General features: G+C 43.4%; 1 protein-coding gene across 1 annotated transcript in view; it reads left to right on the plus strand.

The window, feature by feature from the left end:
- Positions 1-12,002: 12,002 nt before the first annotated feature.
- ASPM (assembly factor for spindle microtubules) overlaps positions 12,003-23,189 on the plus strand; it is a 62,187-nt gene continuing 51,000 nt past the window's right edge. The window contains exons 1-3 of the mRNA XM_040263721.1: positions 12,003-12,462; positions 19,889-20,032; positions 20,185-21,685. Of these exons, the coding sequence (XP_040119655.1) occupies positions 12,166-12,462; positions 19,889-20,032; positions 20,185-21,685 (1,942 nt within the window). The 5' untranslated portion in view covers positions 12,003-12,165. The remainder of the gene's footprint in view (positions 12,463-19,888; positions 20,033-20,184; positions 21,686-23,189) is intronic.

Here is a 23,189-nt window from a genome sequence, read left to right on the forward strand (position 1 = left end):
CTCCCCTGGAGCTGAGGTCAAAGCTCAGGGCAGTGCAGTCTCTAGAGGCCATCCTGGAGCAGGCTTCACCTCCAAGCTCACATCTGGGCCAGAGTTCCTCCCCACAAGCCCTCTCTCCACAGGGCTGCATGGTGAAAGGCAGCTGGCTACTCCCCCTGCAAAAAATACAGAGTGAGAACACAGGATTTAAGATGCAGGCTTTTATAACCTAATCTAGGAAACAGTATCACATCACTTCTGCCACTGTGAACTCCAAAGTCTCCACCACTCAAGAGACACAAGCTTCCCCTACTGAAGAAGGGGTAGCTCCGGTGGATCAGGAGTCTAGTGGCTGAGCTGGTGGCTCTGGCTCAATATCTTCCCTGGAGCTGAGGTCAAAGCTCAGGGCAGTGCAGTGGCAAGAAGGGGGAGAAGAGCTACCCCACGCCCAAGGTCAGGGGCAGTGGCCAAGAGGAGCAACCCCATGTCCAAGGAGTGGCAGCTGCACGGGCGCAGGAGGGCTCAGAGGAGCTACTCCAGGTTCAAGGTCAGGAGGGGCAACCGTGAGGAGGTACCCTCGTCCAAGGTAAGGCACAGCGGCTGCACTTTGCTAGAGCAGCTGTGAAGAGATACCCCTCGTCCAAGGTAAGAGAAACCCAAGGAAGACGGTAGGTGTTGTGAGAGGGCATCAGAGGACAGACACACTGAAACCATAATCACAGAAAACTAGTCAATCTGATCACACAGACCACAGCCTTGTCTAACTCAATGAAACTAAGCCATGCCATGTGGGGCCACCCAAGATGGGCCGGTCATGGTGGAGAGGTCTGACAGAATGTGGTCCACTGGTTTGGAATGGGAATGGCAAACCACTTCAGTATTCTTGCCTCGAGAACCCCATGAAAGTATGAAAAGGCAAAATGATAGGATACTGAAAGAGGAACTCCCCAGGTCAGTAGGTGCCCAATGTGGAGAAATAACTCCAGAAAGAATGAAGGGATGGAGCCAAGGCAAAAACAATACCCAGTTGTGGGTGTGACTGGTGATAGAAGCAAGATCCGATGCTGTAAAGAGCAATATTGCATAGGAACCTGGAATGTTAGGTCCATGAATCAAGGCAAATTGGAAGTGGTCAAACAAGATGGCAAGAGTGAACGTCAACATTCTAGGAATCAGCAAACTAAAATGGACTGGAATGGGTGAATTTAACTCAGATGACCATTATATCTACTACTGCAGGCAGGAATCCCTTAGAAGAAATGGAGTAGCCATAATGGTCAAAAAAAGAGTCCAAAATGCAGTACTTGGATGCAATCTCAAAAATGACAGAATGATCTCTGTTTGTTTCCAAGGCAAACCATTCAATATCATGGTAATCCAAGCCTATGCCAAACCAGTAACACTGAAAGCTGAAGTTGAATGGTTCTATGAAGGCCTACAAGAACTTTTGGCACTAACACCCAAAAAAGATGTCCTTTTCATTATAGGGGACTGGAATGCAAAAGTAGGAAGTCAAGAGACACCTGGGGTAACAGGCAAATTTGGCCTTGGAATACAGAATGAAGCAGGGCAAAGGCTAATAGAGTTTTGCCAAGAGAATGCACACTGGTCATAGCAAACACTGGCTTCCAACAACACAAGAGAAGACTCTACACATGGACATCACCAGATGGTCAACACCGAAATCAGATTGATTCTATTCTTTGCAGCCAAAGATGGAGAAACTATATAGTCAGCAAAAACGACCAGGAGCTGACTGTGGCTCAGATCATGAACCCCTTATTGCCAAATTCAGACTTAAATTGAAGAAATTAGGGTAAACCACTAGACCATTCAGCTATGACTTAAATCAAATCCCTTATGATTATACAGTGGAAGTGAAAAATAGATTTAAGGGACTAGATCTGATAGAGTGCCTGATGAACTATGGATGGAGGTTCGTGACATTGTACAGGAGACAGGGATTAAGACCATCCCCATGAAAAAGAAATGCAAAAAAGCAAAATGGCTGTCTGGGGAGGCCTTACAAATAGCTGTAAAAAGAAGAGAAGCGAAAAGCAAAGGAGAAGAGGAAAGATATAAGCATCTGAATGCAGAGGTCCAAAGAATAGCAAGGAGAAATAAGAAAGCCTTCCTCAGCAATCAATGCAAAGAAATAGAGGAAAACAACAGAAAGGGAAAGACTAGAGATCTCTTCAAGAAAATTAGAGATATCAAGGGAACATTTCATGCAAAGATGGGCTCGATAAAGGACAGAAATGGTCTGGACCTAACAGAAGCAGAAGATATTAAGAAGAGGTGGCAAGAATACACAGAAGAACCGTACAAAAAAGATCTTCATGAGCCAGGTAATCATGATGGTGTGAACACTTACCTAGAGCCAGACATCCTGGAATATGAAGTCAAGTGGGCCTTAGAAAGCACCACTATGAACAAAGCTAGTGGAGGTGATGGAATTCCAGTTGAGCTATTTCAAATCCTGAAAGATGATGCTGTGAAAGTGCTGCATTCAATATGCCAGCAAATTTAGGAAACAGCAGTGGCCACAGGATTGAAAAAGGTCAGTTTTCATTCCAATCCCAAAGAAAGGCAATGCCAAAGAATGCTCAAACTACCACACAATTGCACTTATCTCAAATGCTAGTACAGTAATGCTCAAAATTCTCCAAGCCAGGCTTCAGCAATGCGTCAACCGTGAACTTCCTGATGTTCAAGCTAGTTTTAGAAAAGGCAGAGGAACCAGAGATCAAATTGCCAACATCTGCTGGATCGTGGAAAAAGCAAGAGTTCCAGAAAAACATCTATATCTGCTTTATTGACTATGCCAAAGCCTTTGACTGTGTGGATCACAAGAAACTGTGGAAAATTCTGAAAGATATGGGAATACCAGACCACCTGATCTGCCTCTTGTGAAACCTATATGCAGGTCAGGAAGCAACAGTTAGAACTGGAAATGGAAGACTGGTTCCAAATAGGAAAAGGAGTACGTCAAGGCTGTATATGGTCACCCTGCTTATTTAACTTCTATGCAGAGTACATCATGAGAAACGCTGGGCTGGAAGAAGCACAAGCTGGAATCAAGATTGCCAGGAGAAATATCAACAACCTCAGATATGCAGATGACACCACCCTTATGGCAGAAAGTGAAGAGGAACTAAAAAGCCTCTTGATGAAAGTGAAAGAGGAGAGTGAAAAAGTTGGCTGAAAGCTCAACATTCAGTAAACTATGATCATGGCATCTGGTCCCATCACTTCATGGGAAATAGATGGGGAAACAGTGGAAACTTTATTTTTCTGGGTTCCAAAATCACTGCAGATGGTGATTGCAGCCATGAATTAAAAGACGCTTACTCCTTGGAGGGAAAGTAGACCAACCTGCTGCTGCTACTGCTAAGTCGCTTCAGTCGTGTCTGACTCTGTGTGACCCCATAGATGGCAGCCCACCAGGCTCCCCTGCCCCTGGGATTCTCCAGGCAAGAACACTGGAGTGGGTTGCCATTTCCTTCTCCAATGCATGAAAGTGAAAAGTGAAAGTGAAGTCGCTCAGTCGTGTCCGACTCTTATCGACCCCATGGACTGCAGCCTACCAGATTCCTCCATCCATGGGATTCTCCAGGCAAGAGTACTGGAGTGGGGTGCCATTGCCTTCTCCGAGACCAACCTAGATAGCATATTAAAAAGCAGAGACATTACTTTGCTGACAAAGGTCCATCTTAGTCAAGGTTATGGTTTTTCCAGTGGTCATGTACAGATTTGAGAGTTGGACTGTGAAGACAGCTGAGCGCCGAAGAATTGATGCTTTTGAACTGTGGTGTTGGAGAAGACTCTTGAGAGTTCCTTGAACTACAAGAAGATCCAACCAGTCCATTCTAAAGGAGATCAGTCCTGGGTGTTCATTGGAAGGACTGATGCTGAAGCGGAAACTCCAGTACTTTGTCTACCTCATGTGAAGAGTTGACTCATTGGAAAAGACTCTGATGCTGGGAGGGATTGGAGGCAGGAGGAGAAGGGGACGACAGAGGATGAGATGGCTGGATGGCATTACCGGCTCGATGGACATGAGTCTGAGTGAACTCTGGGAGTAGGTGATGGACAGGGAGGCCTGGCGTGCTGATTCATGGGGTCACAAAGAGTTGGACACGCCTGAGCAACTGAACTGAACTGACTGAAGAAGTGGCTGAGATTTTAAGACACATTTGAAAACCATCACAGATTCTTTGGTTCCAGAAGAAGCATTCTACAGGTCCATGGGGAGGTACAGCCTCCTGACTCAGAAAATGCATCTACTCCAGAGAGGACAATATCACCTCATCCATGACAGAAGGGGTTTAATGTAACCCACACAGCACAGGTAGCTGGCTGGTCCTGGGTAGGGGTGTTACACTGGGGTTCTGCTTGGCCTTTGTTAGTAGTAAAGAGGTCCTGACACCTGACAGGTTATCTAACACCATGGCAGGTTATCTTGTTTGCTTGAGTTGTGAACTCCTTCTTGGCCATGGATGCTCTCTGATGGGCATTTACTTGGGACACAAATTTCTTAACTTCCTGTCCCTATATTGGGAGGTCCTTTAACATACCTCTCCTTCCCAGACCTACTTGTCACCAATTTTCATTTTCCTTTTTCCAAACTTTGGACCTGTTGCCCAAGCTGTTGGCTGCTGCCTTTGAGTCAGCAAAGAGCAGATTCACATCTCCCTTTTGAAGTGGACCAGATGCACCTATGCAAATCCTGCTCTGAGAGTGTTGTCATCTACTCCTGAGAGGAAGATGAAGTGTAGCTCTACTCACATCTGGCCTACCACCCACATCCATACATCAGTTCAGAAGACTCAGTCACTCAGTTCTGTCCAACTCTTTGCAAACCCATGGACTGCAGCACGCCAGGCCTCCGTGTCCATCACCAACTCCTGGAGCTTGCTCAAACTCACGTCCATTGAGTCGGTAATGCCATCCAACCATCTCATCCTCTGTCGTCCGTTTCTCCTCCTACCTTCAATCTGTCCCATGATCAGGGTCTTTTCCAATGTATTGGATCTTCGCATCAGGTAGCCAAAGTATTGGAGTTTCAGCTTCAGCATGAGTCCTTCCAATGAAAATTCAGGACTGATTTCTTTTAGGATTGATTGGTTTGATCTCCTTGAAGTCCAAAGGACTCTCAAGTCTTCTCCAACACCATAGTTCCAAAGCATCAATTCTTTGGTGCTCAGCTTTCTTTATGGTCCAACTCTCACATCCATACATGACCACTGGAAAAACCATAGCCTTGACTAGACGGACCTTTGCAGACAAAGTAATGCCTCTGCTTTTTAATATGCTGTCTAGGTTGGTCATAACTTTTCTTCTAAGGAGTAAGTGTCTTTTAATTTCATGGCTGAAGTCACCATCCACATTAATTTTTGCCGCCCCCCCCCCCCCGCCAAAATAAAGTCTCTCATTGTTTCCATTGTTTCCCTATCTATTTGCCATGACGTGATGGGACCAGATGCCATGATCTTAGTTTTCTGAATGTCGAGCTTTAAGCCAACTTTTTCATTCTCCTCTTTTACTTTCATCAAGAGGCTCTTTAGTTCTTCTTTGCTTTCTGCCATAAGGGTCGTGTCATCTGCATATCTGAGGTTATTGATATTTCTTCCAGCAATCTTGATTCCAGTTTTTGCTTCATCCAGTCTGGCATTTTGCATGATGTATTCTGCATAAAAGTTAAATAAGAAGGGTGACAATATACAGCCTTGATGTACTCCTTTCCTGATGTGGAACCAGTCCATTGTTCCACGTATAGTTCTAATTGTTGCTTCTTGACCTGCATACAGGTTTCTCAGGAGGCAGGTAAGGTGGTCTAGTATTCCCATCTCCTGAAAGATTTTCCACAGATTGTTGTGATCCACACAGTCAAAGGCTTTGGCATAATCAATAAAGCAGAAGTAGATGATTTTCTGGAACTCTCTTGCTTTTTCAATGATCCAGTGAATATTGGAAATTTGATCTCTGGTTCCTCTGCCTTTTCTAAATCCAGCTTGAACATCTGGAAGTTCTTTGTCACGTACTGTGGAAGCCCAGCTTGGAGAACTTTGAGCATTACTTTGCCAGCATGTGAGATGAGTACAATTATGCAGTAGTGTGAACATTCTTTGGCATTGCCTTTCTTAGGGATTTGATTGAAAACTGATCTTTTCCAGTCCTGTGGCCACTGCTGAGTTTTCCAAATTTGCTGGCATATTGAGTGCAGAACTTTCAGAGTATCACCTTTTAAGATTTGAAACAGCTCAACAGGAATTCCATCACCTCCACTAGTTTGCTCATAGTGATGCTTCTGAAGGCCTGCTTGACTTTGCACTCCAGGATGCCTGGCTTTAAGTGAGTGATTACACTGTTGTGGTTATCTGGGCCAGTAAGATCTTTTTTTGAGTAGTTCTTCTGTGTGTTCTTGCCACCTCTTCTTAATATCATCTGCTTCTGTTAGGTCTATACTGTTTCTGTCTTTTATTGTGTCCATCTTTGCATGAAATATTCCCTTGGTATCTCTAATTTTCTTGAAGAGAGCTCTAGTCTTTACCATTCTATTGTTTTCCTCTATTTCTTTGCACTGATCACTGAGGAAGACTTTATCTCTCCTTGCTAGTCTTTGGAACTCCACATTCAGATGTGTATAACTTTCGTTTTCTCCTTTATCTTCAGCTTCTCTTCTCAGCTATCTGTAAGGCCTCCTCAGACAACCATTTCACCTTTTTGCATTTCTTTTTCTTGGGGATGGCCTTGATCACTGCCTCCTGTACAATGTCACAAACCTCCATCCATAGTTCTTCAGGCACTCTATCAGATCTAATCCCTTCAATCTATTTCTCACTTCCACTATATAATCATAAGGGATTGATTTAGGTTATATCTGAATGGTCTAGTGGTTTTCCCTACTTTCTTCAATTTAAGTCTGAATTTTACAATAAGGAGTTCATAATCTGAGCTAGCTGAGTTAGCTAACTGAGTTAGCTCCCAGTCTTGTTTTTGCTGAATGTATAGAGCTGCTCCATCTTTGGCTGCAAAGAATATAACCAATCTGATTTTGATGTTACCTTCTGGTGCTGTTCATGTGTAGAGTCTTCTCTTGTGTTGTTGGAAGCCAGTGTTTGCTATGACCAGTGGCAAAACTCTATTAGCCTTTGCTCTGCTTCATTTTGTACTCGAAGGCCAAACTTGCCTGTTACTCCAGGTATTTCTTGACTTTCTAATTTTGCATTCTAGTCTCCTGTGATGAAAAAGACATCTTTTTTGGTGTTAGTTCTAGGACTTTTAGGTCTTCATAGAAGGGTTCAACTTCAGTTTCTTTGGCATTAGTGGTTGGGGCATAGATTTGGATTACTGTGATATTGAATCGTTTGCCTTGGAAAGGAACAGAGATCATTCTGTCATTCTTGAGATTACACCCAAGTACTGCATTTCAGACTCTTGTTGACTATGAGGGGTTGGTTCTCCTTGGATGGCAAACATCCTTCCATTAACCCGGCTTTTTATTCCTTTATGAAATGCTCAAGGAACACCCCCACCTTCCCAAGGTACAGACGGAGGCAGCATGGGAGGAGGAGATATTACAGGACCCAAGTCATCTTTGCAGGTTGTGAACTCTGGGCCCACTCAGCCCCAAGCTGTTGGACACTGCTGATTTGATAACGGAAGTTTGCTTGTCACAACTAGTTTGGTTCTTTGGATTAGATCCCTGATGGCAAACTTCTTTGTAAAGGACCAGATACCAAACAGTTTAGACTTTGGAGGCCACACCATTTCTCCTGGAACTGTAGTGTAAAAGCAGTCATAGATAATGTGTAAATAAATGGGCTCATTTACTGTGTTCCAATAAAACTTTAGATGTATAAAATCTCAGACCCTCACAGTACCTGACAGCTATTTCTTGCTCATTAGATTTAATCAGCAAACATCAATATAATGGACCAGCAGAGGGGGCTGACTCTGCTGCAAAGTGAGGTTTATGGAAAGAATTACAAGTTCTCAGCCTTTAAAATTTTATCCAAATTACTTTGCCAACAAAGGTCCATCTAGTCAATGCTATGGTTTTTCCAGTGGTCATGTATAGATGTGCAATACCAAAGAATGCTCAAACTACCGCACAATTGCACTCATCTCACACACTAGTAAAATAATGCTCAAAATTCTCCAAGCCAGGCTTCAGCAATACGTGAACCGTGAACTTCCTGATGTTCAAGCTGGTTTTAGAAAAGGCAGAGGAACCAGAGATCAAATTGCCAACATCTGCTGGATCATGGAAAAAGCAAGAGAGTTCCAGAAAAACATCTATTTCTGCTTTATTGACTATGCCAAAGCCTTTGACTGTGTGGATCACAAGAAACTGTGGAAAATTCTGAAAGAGATGGAAATACCAGACCACCTGATCTGCCTCTTGAGAAATCTGTATGCAGTCCAGGAAGCAACAGTTAGAACTGGACATAGAACAACAGACTGGTTCCAAATAGGAAAAGGAGTACGTCAAGGCTGTATATGGTCACCCTGCTTATTTAACTTCTGTTCAGAGTACATCATGAGAAACGCTGGACTGGAAGAAACACAAGCTGGAATCAAGATTGCCGGGAGAAATATCAATAACCTCAGATATGCAGATGACACCACCTTTATGGCAGAAAGTGAAGAGGAACTAAAAAGCCTCTTGATGAAAGTAAGAGAGGAGAGTGAAAAAGTTGGCTTAAAGCTCAACATTCAGAAAACAAAGATCATGGCATCCAGTCCCATCACTCCGTGGGAAATAGATGGGGAAACAGTGGAAACAGTGTCAGACTTTATTTTGGGGGGCTCCAAAATCACTGCAGATGGTGATTGCAGCCATGAAATTAAAAGACGCTTACTCCTTGGAAGGAAAGTTATGACCAACCTAGATAGCATATTCAAGCCAGAGACATTACTTTGCCGACTAAGGTCCGTCTAGTCAAGGCTATGATTTTTCTGGTAGTCATGTATGGATGTGAGAGTTGGGACTGTGAAGAAGGCTGAGCGCTGAAGAATTGATGCTTTTGAACTGTGGTGTTGGAGAAGACTCTTGAGAGTCCCTTGGACTGCAAGGAGATCCAACCAGTCCATTCTGAAGGAGATCAACCCTGGGATTTCTTTTGAAGGACTGATGCTAAAGCCGAAACTCCAGTACTTTGGCCACCTCATGGGAAGAGTTGACTCATTGGAAAAGACTTTGATGCTGGGAGGGATTGGGGGCAGGAGAAGAAGGGGACGACTGAGGATGAGATGGCTGGATGGCATCACGGACTCGATGGACATGAGTCTGAGTGAACTCCGGGAGTTGGTGATGGACAGGGAGGCCTGGCGTGCTGCAATTCATGGGGTCCCAAAGAGTCGGACACGACTGAGCGACTGAACTGAACTGATGTATGGATGTGAGAGTTGGACTATAAAGAAAGCTGAGCACTAAAGAATTGATGCTTTTGAACTGTGGTGTTGGAGAGGACTCTTGAGAGTCCCTTGAACTGCAAGGAGATCCAACCAGTCCATCCTAAGGGAGATCAGTCCTGGGTGTTCACTGGATGGACTGATGTTGAAGCTGAAACTCCAGTACTTTGGCCACCTGATGCGAAGAGCTGACTCACTGGAAAAGAACTTGATGCTGGGAAAGATTGAGGGCAGGACGAGAAAGGGATGACAGAGAATGAGATGGTTGGATGGTGTCACCGACTCGATGAACATGGGTTTGGGTGGACTCCGGGAGCTGGTGATGGACAGGGAGGCCTGGCATGCTGCGGTTCATGGGGTTGCAAAGAGCTGGACACGACTGAGTGACTGAACTGAAGTGAACTTAACTGAAGATACATTTTCACAGGGTTCCACTCTCTCCCCTTAGCTAAGAGGCTGGAAGGGTTGGGTATTTAATTAGTGCTGCCACATTTACCAAAAGACGTGGGCTTGATCCTTGGCCATATGTTCCCTGAGACAACAGAAAGTGAGGGGCTTCTTCAGAACTCCAATCCACACATTCTTGTTCTCAATATATGTTCTTAGTGGTACCTTCGTTTTCTTTTTCTCTATGTATTCTCTCTAGGGTGTCAGGTAAAACCGATGACACTAAGCTTGGACAGTGTCCAGTGGGTAATTTTAGGACCCAGGATGCTACCCCACCTTTGGATTGTCATGGTGTGTTTCTTGCTAGTAAGAGTTTACCCCTGTGCTCCTCAAATATAAGCAACTCAATTCAGAATTCTACCTGAAGAGGCAATTTCCCAAGGCCATTGTTGTATCAGCCAAGATCACTAAGGAAATAGTTGGCCCTCTCCAATTTACTGTAATTCAAGGAAGCTTAATAAAGGGACTGTTCACAAAGAGAGGTCTGGGTTGCAGGGAAACAAGCAATAGGGTCTTATCCTGGGCCTAGTGACACTGTGGTGTCCCCACACCCAGATCTCCAATAGGAGAGGGCACCTCTCCACCTACTTGTGACTTTAATGTGGAGATGGAGCCAGCCCAAGGTGGGTGGGGTGGGGGGAGTACCCTGGCTTACCTCTTTGACTAAAACAGACATCACAGAGTAAGAAACCTATGGATGTAGCAAATACAGAACACAGCCAGCATCTCACAGCCAAGAGCAGGCTGGAAAAGGGTGAAGGGTGGAAGTGGAGGGCAAACAAAAAATATCCAGTATAGTTCATTTTGGGTTTTTAAAAATTGTGCATCAACAGCATTGCTTTAAGAGAAACCTGTGAGGGGAGGACATATAGAAACAAAATATGTTCCTATCATGTTAAAAAGAGTTGAGACAAACATTTCAGTGACTTAAGCTTAACAAGGCCTATATTTGCAACGTTAATTTGATGAATAACATTCACTGTACAAAATAATAAATATAAATTAAGTGTATTTAAAAGTTATTGTCATTCGTTTAAACATTTTGCTAAAAATGTATGTAGTAGCATTCTCCTTGTGCATCAGTCCTGAAGGATTTTTTAAGAAACCTCCATAAACACGTTTGATTAAATATCGTTGAGGTACCAGGGTTCAACATTAGGTCAAATTGGGTGTCCGTGAATACAATTTCCGATCTCACTTTCCTCATTTTGGTTTTCCACTCGGGGAGTTTTCTTTTCACGTATTCTGTGTGGCTGTACGCACATCCACAGGTTATTTTTTAGTCTCCTCCTGTCTTTAGAGGCAGCGCGGGCAGCGGGGACAGCAAGAGGAGCCGAACCGCCGGTGCCCCTCCTGGCCTCGCCACTCCCAGCGGGCTGGACGCCGGCCTCGCTCTTCTGTGAATCACGAATAACGGTCCCTTCCCCCAGGGTGGAAGGGAAGGTGGAGATAAATACGTGCAGGGCTTAACAGAACCCCTGGCAGAGAGTAACGTGTAGGCTACAATCATTACGATCAGATATCTACAACTAAAATGAAAACCGAGAAGTTATCTGTCGAGGGCCATGCCCGTCAAGACCACCGCTTATGAATTACTGGGAATCTCGGGTTTGGTTTGTTTACCTGGTTTTGCTCCCAGAATCCCGAGGTAAGAACCAGCAGGTAAATTACTGCGCCGCTGCACCGACACCACGCGCTGACATCAGCACGTCCACACTAACTGTACATTTAATTTTCATTTTCCTCATTTTCTCCCTTTTGGGCCCAGGAAGTGGCGGAGGGATCCTGGGCGAGTACATTGATCTCCCTCAAAGTACTGTGAGGGAATGACCGTGCCGGCAACCGCCAAGACAGCTGCTTTTCCGGAGGAAGTGCTGTGACTTTCTTCGCTTCCACCAACCTGTTCACAGAACCGAAAGGCGTATTCCGAGCCTGAGCTCCAGCCCTCAGAAGCAGCCGAGACCCAGCTACCATAGCCGTCTCCTCAGCGAGAGCGACCCGTCACCGTCGCCGCCACGTTTAAATAAGGCGCCGGCTTCTCATTGGCTGGCACTGCTGCTCACCGATTGGTCCCGCTTGGAGGTGGGCGGAACCTGGGAAGCCCATTGGTGGAGGCCGTAATTTTAAACGGGGCAAAACCCCTTCTCAGTTCGCTTCTCTCTCCAGTTTGAGTTTGTGCGTCCGGACGCCTTCCTGGGTTCTAGCAACTGGACAAGAAAGGGGGCGAGTTCTTTCTCGATCCCCACAGCTCCTCGAGGGGAGGCGGTGGGCGTTCTTGCGGAGGCCGCTCGGAGCAGCCGGGCGCACCCAGAGGCCTCGATGGCGACCTGGCAGCGGGGTCGCGGCTGCTGGGAGCGGAGCCCGCCGGAGCCGAGGCCGCGGGCGGGGCCGAGGGGTCCCCGCGCCGAGGAGGAGGCGGCGTCCCCGGCCGTCCTGTCCCTCAGCCACTTCTGCAGGTCGCCCTTCCTCTGCTTCGGGGACGTGCGCCTGGGAGCCTCGCGGACGCTGCCCCTGACCCTGGACAACCCCAACGAGGAGGCGGCCGCCGTGCGGCTGTCCCGCGGCCCCGCCGCCGAACGCGGCTTCACGATCTGGCCGAGGGCCTTCGTGCTGCAGGTAGGAGCGGGGTGCGGCCTCCCCGCCGCGCTCCGGGAGCCGGGCTCGGAAGGGGCAGGAGCGGACCTGAGTAAAAGCCGGGTGATTCCCTCAGACGCTGGTGAGCCCTGTCCCCGGGGCAAGAGGAGCCCGGGTGGGCGGGGACCCGGCAGCGACAGCGCCCGCGCCGGGCATCCTGAGCACATTCCTGCCTTCTGTGACAGAGAGGCTTTTCTCATTGACTTAGGGCCTCGAGAAGATTGGCAGTTCTAGAGGAGTGGATGGCGCGTTTACAATTAATATTCTTATCTCTCATCTATTCATCCACCTATCCATTTTCCTGTCTGCATTTAAGATTGCCAGGAGTATTCTGATGAGAGTAGGGTTTTTAAATTGCTTTCTGTCAGTCATCTTAATATGCGCTTTAGTTTCTAAAGGGAAACTGGCTCCATGGAGTGTCAGAGTAACTACTCTTCTGGTGAGCTTCATTTTGGCCAAATAGCAACAAAATCAAAAACACTTTCTCAGGGGTGTTTTCAACAAGTATGCACACTTTATTATTATAATCTTTTGTTTTTTCCTTTGCTGTAGTGTAGTTTTAATGGTGATTCAAATTTAATTTTGTGACTGCTGTTTCAAGGATTTCCAGGGTAGCTTTTCTGCATTACATTGGGCACAGTCAAGCTCCCATTCCTGTCATCAAAATTTAGAGAATTTACATCCTTATTTGGACTGCAGTGGTCTTTCCATTGGTTAGAACCTGTGAAAGTGTGAGAAGAAAAAAAAAAAAATTAGCTGAGAGTCCCACTCCTTGTCTAAATAACCAGTTCCTAAAGCAGTGATACAAGGCTCTAAGCTGAGGTCCATTGACTTAAGCACTTGTTCAGCTACAGTTAAGAACCTGCCCTTCCCCTCTAGTTTATAAATGCTTGCTTTTCTTTTTGTGGGAAAACAAATACTTGTTTTTTCTATCTACACTATACTTCTACTTATTCTTTTTTGTTTTGTGGGACTAAAGTTTTTGAATTTTTTTTTAGAATTATACTTTTATATTATAAAAGTTAAGTGTTCTTTTAAAGCATATGTTTGATGGTTTCTGCTTTAAAACAAAACTTGTCTTTTATTAGCTGTTGGTTTCCCTCAGCTTCAGGTTTGGGTGTGTTGATTCCACTCAACCACTAAGATAATACATACAAACATAATGTTTACCTTTTACAAATTGTTCTCGAGTCTGTTGCGTTATTTAATCCTTACAACAAACTCATGGAGTCATTATTTACATTAGAGGATAAGGCACGACTGTCAAAGGGTTTGTGTGCAGTGGATCAGAGTTAGGCAGCTCGTTTCAGTCTTCTGAGTCTCTATTTTCTCTTTTATTAGTTGGAAGTAATGCCAGCTAAAGCTGTGTGTGGTGCTCAAATGAGAGAAAGCTTCAAGCAAAGATCTTGACTGTGTCCTGAATAAATGTTCCATTCTTAATTTTTAATGAGGAAATATGCTCAGAGGGTGGAAAACATTTACACATAGTTTTATTCTTGGCGCTTGACACAGTTGGGATTCTCATCCAGGTCTTTAAATCCCGTGCACTTTCGCTTATATTGATTCAAAGACAGGAGGCATGGTTCCTTCCTAAAGACATATGTTAGGAGGATGAGGGGAAATTCTAAGAACAAGGAGAAGCTGAATCAGATAGGCACCAAGAAGGATGGGATGTTTTGAGGAGACTGGTGGTTCTAAATCTGAGGGCATCAGAATCACCGAAGGGGAAAATACTTGGGGCCACTCAGAATCTGATTCCATATGTGCAGAGGACAACTAGAATGTCCTTTTCTCAGAAGTTCCCAGGTGATGCCTCTGCTTCTGGTCCAAGGACTGCAGTTTTTAAAAGCACAATAGTAGAAAATACCTATGTGAACATCCCTTATCTAAAACACACCCTTGGTGAATTAGCATGTCACCGTACACCTAAGCAGCATGTCTCTGAGATGCCTCAACCACTCACATCAGAGTTGTCTGGATTACTTGTAATATGGGATATTTCTGCTCATCACTCCACACTTGCTAATGCAAATCTCTGGGGTTATATACAGAAAACTGCATTTTAAACAAGATCTTTTGTATGCAGATGGCATCTCAAGAACCACAAGATAAAATGTTATACCTGCCAGAGAGTGACTTTACGGTTACTGTAAAAATAGGTCTACAATACAATGTATCTAGGCCTGAAAAGGAATGAAGGACAAAAGACTCATTCAGGATAGTTTTTGCAGAGCAGATTTATGGGCAGCCCTTTTCAAGGAAAAAACTTTTTTTTTCTTTTTGTATACTTATCTATTTTTTCCCATGATACATTAAAAACTGTATTTTGCATGCACCTACTTTTTGCCAGGTACTGTGTGAGACATTCTGCTTATAAAATTGAGGACAAAGGGAAAAAAAATTTTTAATGCTTGTTTGGGTTTCTCTTACTCTCCAAATCATGCTTTTTAACACTTTGATAATACTGGTGTGCTAGAATCTGCCCATGACGGCTGTCATGTAGGGGGTGTGTCTTTTGGGTGTGAGTCTTCATAATGATAGTCAGTTAAAATCACCACCTGCCACAGTAAATGCTTCCCTTGTAGCTCAGTTGGTAAAGAATCTGGCTGCATTGCAGGGGATCCGGGTTTGATTCCTGGGTCGGGAAGATCCCCTCGAGAAGGAAATGGCAACCCACTCTAGTATTCTTGCCTGGAGAATCCCATGGACAGAGGAATCTAGCAGGCTACAGTCCACGGGGTCTCAAGAGTCTGGACATGACTTAGCAACTAAACCACCACCACACTGAATGGAGTTCAGCTCTGTGTCCATCCTGGCTGCATGTTACCTCCTGGTGAATTTTGAACAACCACAGGTACCAGGACCCTGCTTCAGCATCACTCCTGGGAAGACATGGGGAGGGCCAGGGCATCTTTACTTTCCACAAACCCCTCAAAGTGATTCCTGTAGCCAGGTGTGTGAATAATTTAACTGGACGGTTTAACAGACTCATTGGTGCCAGTTATGGGAATATGAGCTTCTGCGACAGATGAGTAGAAACTAACACGAGGCCACTTGCACTTCTTTAATAAAACAAGCCATCTTTCTTCTATCTGCAGTGAGTGTGATGCTATTTTGATCTGACTGGAAGACTTGGATGAACTGGCTTAATAGCAGCCCCAAACCTGGCTCTTCCCTCCCTCTCTTCACCTCTGGGCTTCTGAGACTGTTCTGTTCATTGCACTTACGGCCACCAGGGGGCGAGCCAGATCCAGTTAATAACCATGTACCTTCCGTTGTCACTGGCTACAACTATCATTTTCTGATTTGCCACTAATAAGGGAGTGTGTAAACAAAGACTGCAGAATCTTAGGACTTGAGGGAAATGACAAATGATTTTGTTCACTGATTCCCAGCTTTTAAAAATTTCCTCCCCGAGGAGAGATGCAGTACACATTTTAAGTTGCTATCCTGACTTTCTAACGTCTCTCTTAGAATCCAGATAAAATAGTATCACTCTTAACTCAGACACTCGGCAATGCTTCTGTTAAAAAAAAATTAATAGTGATACATAGACTGCCATTACTGAAGGTATTTAAAAGAAAATATATAACAGATTGGTTCCCTCATTTGTTTTGAGTTACTAAGAGGTTGAAAGCAAGGGGGAAATGGGTAGGGAATCCAAATGAAGAATTACCAAGGGGAAAAAGCAAAATGCTTCATGTTTTATCCCAGTTTTTACACCTCTGAGAGTATTTGTCTCCATAAAAAGTCAAGTTTTGTAGATAGACTATCACCATCACAGTCTGAAAAGCGGTATCAGTTATAAATCCCTTTTAAGTGTCTCTCAGAACTGACTTGCTGTCAGTGCCTCAGTCTATGGACTGTTACAGATTAAAGAAGGACTTCCTCATGGGAGAGTGGATGGAGGAAGAGAAGGCAGGAAAGAGAAAAGGGGAGGAACACTTTGAGCATCTTTTTTCCCAGTGTACTCTCCTAGGTTACAGGATTAAGCCTTCAATTAAGGATAAAAAGACTTGAACTTCATTTTGGTATGCCTTCAAGAAAATAGGCAAACAAGCAAAACAAAACCTCTAAAGCCAAATATACACCTAAGTAATGTTTACAATGTTTAGATCTGCTAGAGAGGTTTCAGACATACAGCAGTCCTCTGCTTCTCTCTGCAGCCTCATGTACCACAGCTCATTTGCCTTCTCACTACTATTAAGCCACACTGGTCCTCTGTCTGTCTCTGGGGTTGTCCTATGAGGCAACCCTAACTGTAACCCTAACACTCTGGTTCCCGGGGTTAGCATGTGTTGATACCTTCTGAACTGCTTCTCCCTGACAGCTCAGTTGGCAAAGAATCCACCTGCAATATGGGAGACTTCGGTTCAATTCCTGGGTTGGGAAGATACCCTGGAGAAGGGATAGGCGACCCACTCCAGTTTTCTTGGGCTTCCCTTGTGGCTCAGCTGGTAAAGAATCCGCCTGCAGTGTGGGAGACCTGGGTTCAATACCTGGGTTGGAAACATCCCCTGGAGAAGGGAAAGGCTACCCTCTCCAATATTCTGGCCTGGAGAATTCCATGAACAGTCCATGGGGTCTCAAAGGGTTGGACACAACTGAGCTACTTTCACTTAGCTCTGTGTGTCCAGCTCATTCTTACACTTTGTTTTAGCTTAAATATAATTATTATAATCTCTGATTAGCCAGTTAGAAATTATAGTTCCCTTCACTGTTGCTGTGCCTCTCAACCTTTTTTGGTTTCATTGATGACAGTACTGGGAACTTGTATTTTTGAACTTATCTTTTTACTTAGATTTTGTCATTTCTTTTATTGAGCAGAATATAGTGTCCATGAGACCAGAGGCCATGTGTGTTTTTCATTCACTCAATAATTTTGTCACTTAAATATTTAACATATGCCCCCTCTGTGTCAGGCACTATGTATGCCATTAGGCATTCAATAACCATTTGTTCAATAGTTCCTTCTTTTGAAGGAACTCCCCCTTTTAAATTAAAAAAAAAAATTATGTATAAATTGAGAAGCAAGTAGTAAGAATTCACACTCTTGAATTTATCCTGAACAGACAATTTCATCTGAATCTCAGTGACAATGAAATTTGAAAGATAAGCCCATTAAGTATAAGTGGATCTCAGATATTGTGGGTTCTCATCCAGACCACTGCAACAGAATGAAAATCATAGAAAAATGAGTCACATGAATTTTTTGGTTTCCCAGTGCATATAAAATTTATGTATACACTATTCTGTAATTTTTTAAGTGTACTATAGCCTCATATTGAAGAAGATGATATATGTATCTCAACTAAAAAGACTACTACTAAAAGATACTAACAATCAGTTGAGCCTTCTGCAAACTATACCTGTTTCGTGGTTGTAAGGTCTGACCTTGATGTTGGTGGCTGCTGACTGGTCAGGGTGGTGGTTGCTGAAGGCTGGGGGGACTGTGCCAATTTATTAATGTAAGACAGCAGTGAAGTGTGCTGCATCGATTGGCTCTTCGTTTCACGAATAATTTCTGTGTAGCCTGCAGTACTGTTTCATAGCATTTTCACCACAGCAGAACTTCTTTCAAAATTAAAAGTCTCTCCTCTTCAGCCTTGCTCTGTTTTCCCAACTAAGTTTATGTAATATTCTAAATCCTTTGTCATCATTCCAATAATCTCCACAGGCTCTTCACCAGTAGATTCCATCTCAAGAAACCCTCTCTTTGCTCATCCGTAAGAAACAACTTCCCATCCATTCAAGTTTTATCATGAAATTGCAGCATTTCAGTCACATCCTCAGATACTTCTAAATCTGTTACTGAGTCCACACTTGTATTGCTCACCATGCAACAGGCTAATAATCCTAGAGATGAGCTGTTGGGGCAAGGAGCAGTGACTATATGGAAATTCAGCTGACCAAAAAGACAGTGGACTAGTGTCTCAAAGAACCATCTTACCCTAGTTAGAATTCCAGCTTCTTCTTCTTTTTTTTTATTTTAAGAGCAGGGTATGTGGTTGGTTGGTAGAAACTTCTTGGTGTCAGAATCCTTTGTTCTTGCAGCTGTCCCTATAGGTCAGGTCATGATGTTCCCATAAACCCCTAATAGGACAAATGCTATTCTCTGTTCTACAACTTTTTAATCTCTATCTTAATGGGAAAGTGTAACACTTAAAGGTCAGAGCCTTGAGAATGGGCTCTCCTGTATGTTTCAAGTTACCTGCAACATTCTTAACTTGTACAAAAGCAAAGGAATACAAAGTTTAAAGTAAAAGAAACAGATGTACTGTGGAGTGGGATTTATTCTTCCCTCTTAAAATCAAGTTCTCTTGCTATTTCTACCACATCTGCACATTTGCTGAAGTCTTGAACCCCTCAAAGTCATTCTGGAAGACTGAAATCAACTTCTTCCAGATCCCTGTTGATGTTGACATTTTGACCTCTTCTCATGAATCATGAATGTTCTTAATGGCATCCAGAATGGTGGATCACTTTCAGAAAGTTTTCAATTTACCTTTCCCAGATCCATCAGAAGAAGCACTCTTCATGGTGGCTATAGCTTCATGAAATGTATTTTTTAAGATTTGAAAATTGAAATTACTCCTTGTTTCTCTGGGCTGCAGAATTCGTAAAGCTTCCTGAACCTTGATTACGTCATCTGTAAAACATGTGTCATGACAGTATCTGCTTCCTAGGGATGTGAGGTTCAGAATAGTTATCATACCTGAAACTAGGCCTAGAGTATCAATAATGGTGCTATGGACTTTAGAGAAGCTTGTAGGGAGCAAGGAATTTAGCTGATCATCTTTACATTTCTTTCTGAAAATGTCTTTCTCATATAAGGTATTTATATTTGAAATGGAAGTTCTGTACATAGTCTAAAAAAGTGGAAATAATGTGATTAAATTTTTAAAAACCACTGAACTAAAATAAAGTGATTCATAGACTCTCTGTTCCACTGCTTTCATATACAATTAAAAGTTTATTATAATTTTATTTTGTTGTGAACTTTGTTATTACTGGTAGCCTTTTTCCTTAGAATAAAATGAGGTAGGATACATTTGACTTGTTAAATGTTGGTGAGTAACGATTATTACTCCTCTACTGTATTCTCTCTGTTGATGATGGGGGTGTTAGTTGCTCAGTTGTGTCCAACTCTGCAACCCCATGGACAATAGACCACCAGTCTCCTCTGTTCATGGGATTCTCCAGGCAAGAATATTGGAGTGTGTTGCCATGTCCTTCTCCAAGGGATCCTCCTTACCCAGGGATCGAACCTGGGTCTCCTGCATTGCAGGCAGGTTCTTTACTGTCTGAGCCACTAGGGAAGCCCCATTTGTGTATAATATAGAATACCTTTGTGTTGTTATAAGTCACTACTGTTATAGTAATTTAAAATGTGTTCTTTTGGTTATAGCCTAAAGAAAAAATTGTTGTTTCTATTACCTGGACACCGTTAAAAGGAGGCCGAGTAAGAGAGACCGTGACATTTCTTGTAAATGATATTCTGAAACACCAAGCTATATTACTAGGAAATGCAGAAGAGCCGAAAAAGAAAAAGGTAATAAGTTTTCATCATTCTGTATTTACTCTAGGAAATAATATGTAAAATCATTTTGTTCACAGGTCTCTTGAAGTAACATTAATAATATTGCTTACAGGTAGTATTCAATAGTTATCAGCTTAATCTGTATGTTTTGCTTATTTTTGCAGAGGACTCTTTGGGATACTATTAATAAGAAGAAAGGATCGGCCTCTTCAAGACATAACAAGAAGGTTTCAAATATTCAAAATGTGAATAAAACATTTAATGTTTCCCCCAAAGCTGACAGAGTTAGGAGCCCGCTACAAGCCTGTGAGAATCTGGCTACAAATGGAAACTGTTCCCCACCAGAAAGCAATCCTTTAATCCTTGAAGAAAATAAACTCCCCATATCACCTATCAGCCCCGCTTTCCAAGAGTGCCACAGGGAGACCTGCTTGCCACTTCATGTTCGTCGATCTACGACCTACATGTCCCTTCCTGCTTCTGAAAATGGGGAACTGGAGAAAGCAGACGGTGCCAACACTGCAAAAGATTTTCATTTTAATGAGAAAGGCATAACTGAAACCTCCTTTGACTCCATAGACAATGTTAATAGTCAAACTGAAGAGAATGGTAAACTTACTCTTACCCCAAATTATTCTTCAAGTTTGAACATCACACAAAGCCAAGGACATTTTCTAAGTCCAGATTCTTTTGTGAATAATAGCCATGCATCTAATAATGAACCAGAATTCATGAAGTGCCTCTCACCACTCTCACCAGATATGTTTGTGAAAGGTAATACAAGGCCTGTGCTTTTGGAATCAAAGAGGGTACATGAAATCTGTCGGAAAATTCTAAGTCCAGATTCTTTCATAAATGATAACTATGGACTAAATGAGGATCTAGAAACAGAGTCCGTCAACCCAATTCTCTCCCCAAATCAATTTTTAAAAGATAATATGGCATATATATGTATATCTCAGCAAACATGTCAATTGCCATTATCAACTGGATGTTTTCAGGACTCACAGCCTCCTCAAGACGAGAGAAAAAACGCAGTTGTACCTTGTATTTCTGAATGTCAGGAGTTAGAATCTCCAAAAGCTACTTTTGAAGCATCCAAAGCTTTAGAAGTGATGTCAAACTCTTACACTTTTAAAAAACAGAACCAGCCTAAATTTTCGGCAGTTCAGGATATTTCTAGTCACAGCCGTCAAAAACCTATTAAGAGACGCCCAATACTTTCTGCCACTGTGACTAAAAGAAAGCCCACTTGTGCTGTAGAAAACCAAATGGGGACTGTTAAACCAAAGGCAAAAAGATGTCTCAATGTCGTAGTGGGTGACCGTGAAAAAGAAACAGATGATCAAAAAGAGAGAGATGATTTTCATCCTTTTCTTCCAACTCGAGATTTAATACCGAGCAGATCTAAGAGCTCAAAAAACATAGTAACTCCTCCCTGCAAGGTAGCTTCAGTTGCTCGTAAAAGAAAGAGTGAGGGACACACAGGAGATGAAAATGTGAGGGTAAGAGTTACAGAATGCTCGGAAGTGCAAGAAGTCAAAAGGACCCATTTTTCTCCTGTGGCGTCTAAAACATCAACTGTTAAACACACACAAAAAGTGCTAACCTCCTCCTTGAAACGTGTTGGCCACAGAGAGAAAGTAAACCTGAAGAGGAAAACAGGTGAGTCTCGTTCATAAAATCTTTCATGAAAGTATACCTATAGGGGGATATTTTCTATTTCTTTTGGTTTAGTAAATTGCTATTGAGAAGCTTGAATCAACTTGTGCTTTTCATTCACCAGTTGGCTTTAGTGGAAGATGAGTCAGACATAGAGTAGGGCCGAATTCTGAAATTACTGTGATCTCATTCTTATTTACATTTTTGATGTTTCGTTCATCATGGTTTTTCCTGCAGTAATTTTTAAAAACTATTGTGTTAAAATGCTTGTCTTTATATTTAAAAAAATATTTTAACATATTTGTTTATTTGGTTGTATCAGGTCTTAGTTGCAGCATGAGAACTCGTTTTTTCCCCTGAAACTTTAAAGTTTTATTTTGTATTGGGGTATAGCCGATTAATAATGTTGTGATAGTTTCAGATGAACAGCTGAAGGGACTCAGCCGTACATTTACATGTATCCATTCTCCCGTAAACTCGCCTCCCATCCAGGCTGCCACATAAAGTTGTGCAGAGTTCCGTGTGCTATGCAATAGGTCCTTGTTGGTCATCCATTTTAAACAGAGCAGTGTGTGCTTAACTTTTCCAAGGTCCCTAACTATGCCTTCCTTCCCAGCAGCCACAGTTCATTTTCTGAGTCTGTGAGTCTCTCTCTGTTTTGTAAGTTCATTGATATGATTTCTTTTTAGATTCCACATATAAGGGATGTCATAAGATATTTCTCCCTCTCTGTCTGACTTACTTCACTCAGGATGACACTCTCTAAGCCCACCCATATTACTGCAAATGATGTTATTTCACGCTTTTTAGCGGTTGAGTAATATTCCATTGTATGCGCCACATCTTTACCCATTCCTCTGGCGATTTAGACTGTGTTTCCATGTCCTGGCTACTGTAAACCGCTTCAGTGAACACTGGGCTGCATGTATCCTTTTGGATCATGTTTTTCTCTGGATACATGGCTCGCAAACTCTTAGTTGTGGCAAGTGGGATCTAGTTCCCCAACCAGAGATCGAACCTGGGCCCCCTGCACTGGGAACATGGAGACTCAGTCACTGGACCCTCAGGAAGTCCCTCCATGCTTGTCTTGCTGACAGAGTGTTTTGCTCCCCCTGCAAGTGTCGCACCCGGGGAAGTACTGAGCGTGCCCCACCTTAGTCCAGGCCCCAGAGTGAGGGCCCAGTGCACACCTGGCCCCCATCACACTGTCTGAGGGGACGCAGAGGGGGGCTTCCCCCAGGGACGTCGTTCTCCTTAGCCTTTACTTGGCCCTTATTCAGGGATGAAGACAAGGCCCCCGAGCTCCTCTTTCCTTTAGGAGGAACCTCACTGTTGCTTCCCCACCCCTCACCCATCCCACCCCCGTCTGCCTCAAAAACTGTCAGGACTAATGCCAGACTGCCTCAGATGCCAGTCAGGGTCTAGGCAGGAAAACAAACCACACAGGCTACGAAACATAATTTTAAGGGATTCCAGGACTCACAGGAAATGTCACACCCGAGTACTT

Source organism: Oryx dammah, unplaced genomic scaffold, assembly GCF_014754425.2.
Source record: "Oryx dammah isolate SB20612 unplaced genomic scaffold, SCBI_Odam_1.1 HiC_scaffold_21, whole genome shotgun sequence".
NCBI classification, from domain to species: domain Eukaryota; kingdom Metazoa; phylum Chordata; class Mammalia; order Artiodactyla; family Bovidae; genus Oryx; species Oryx dammah.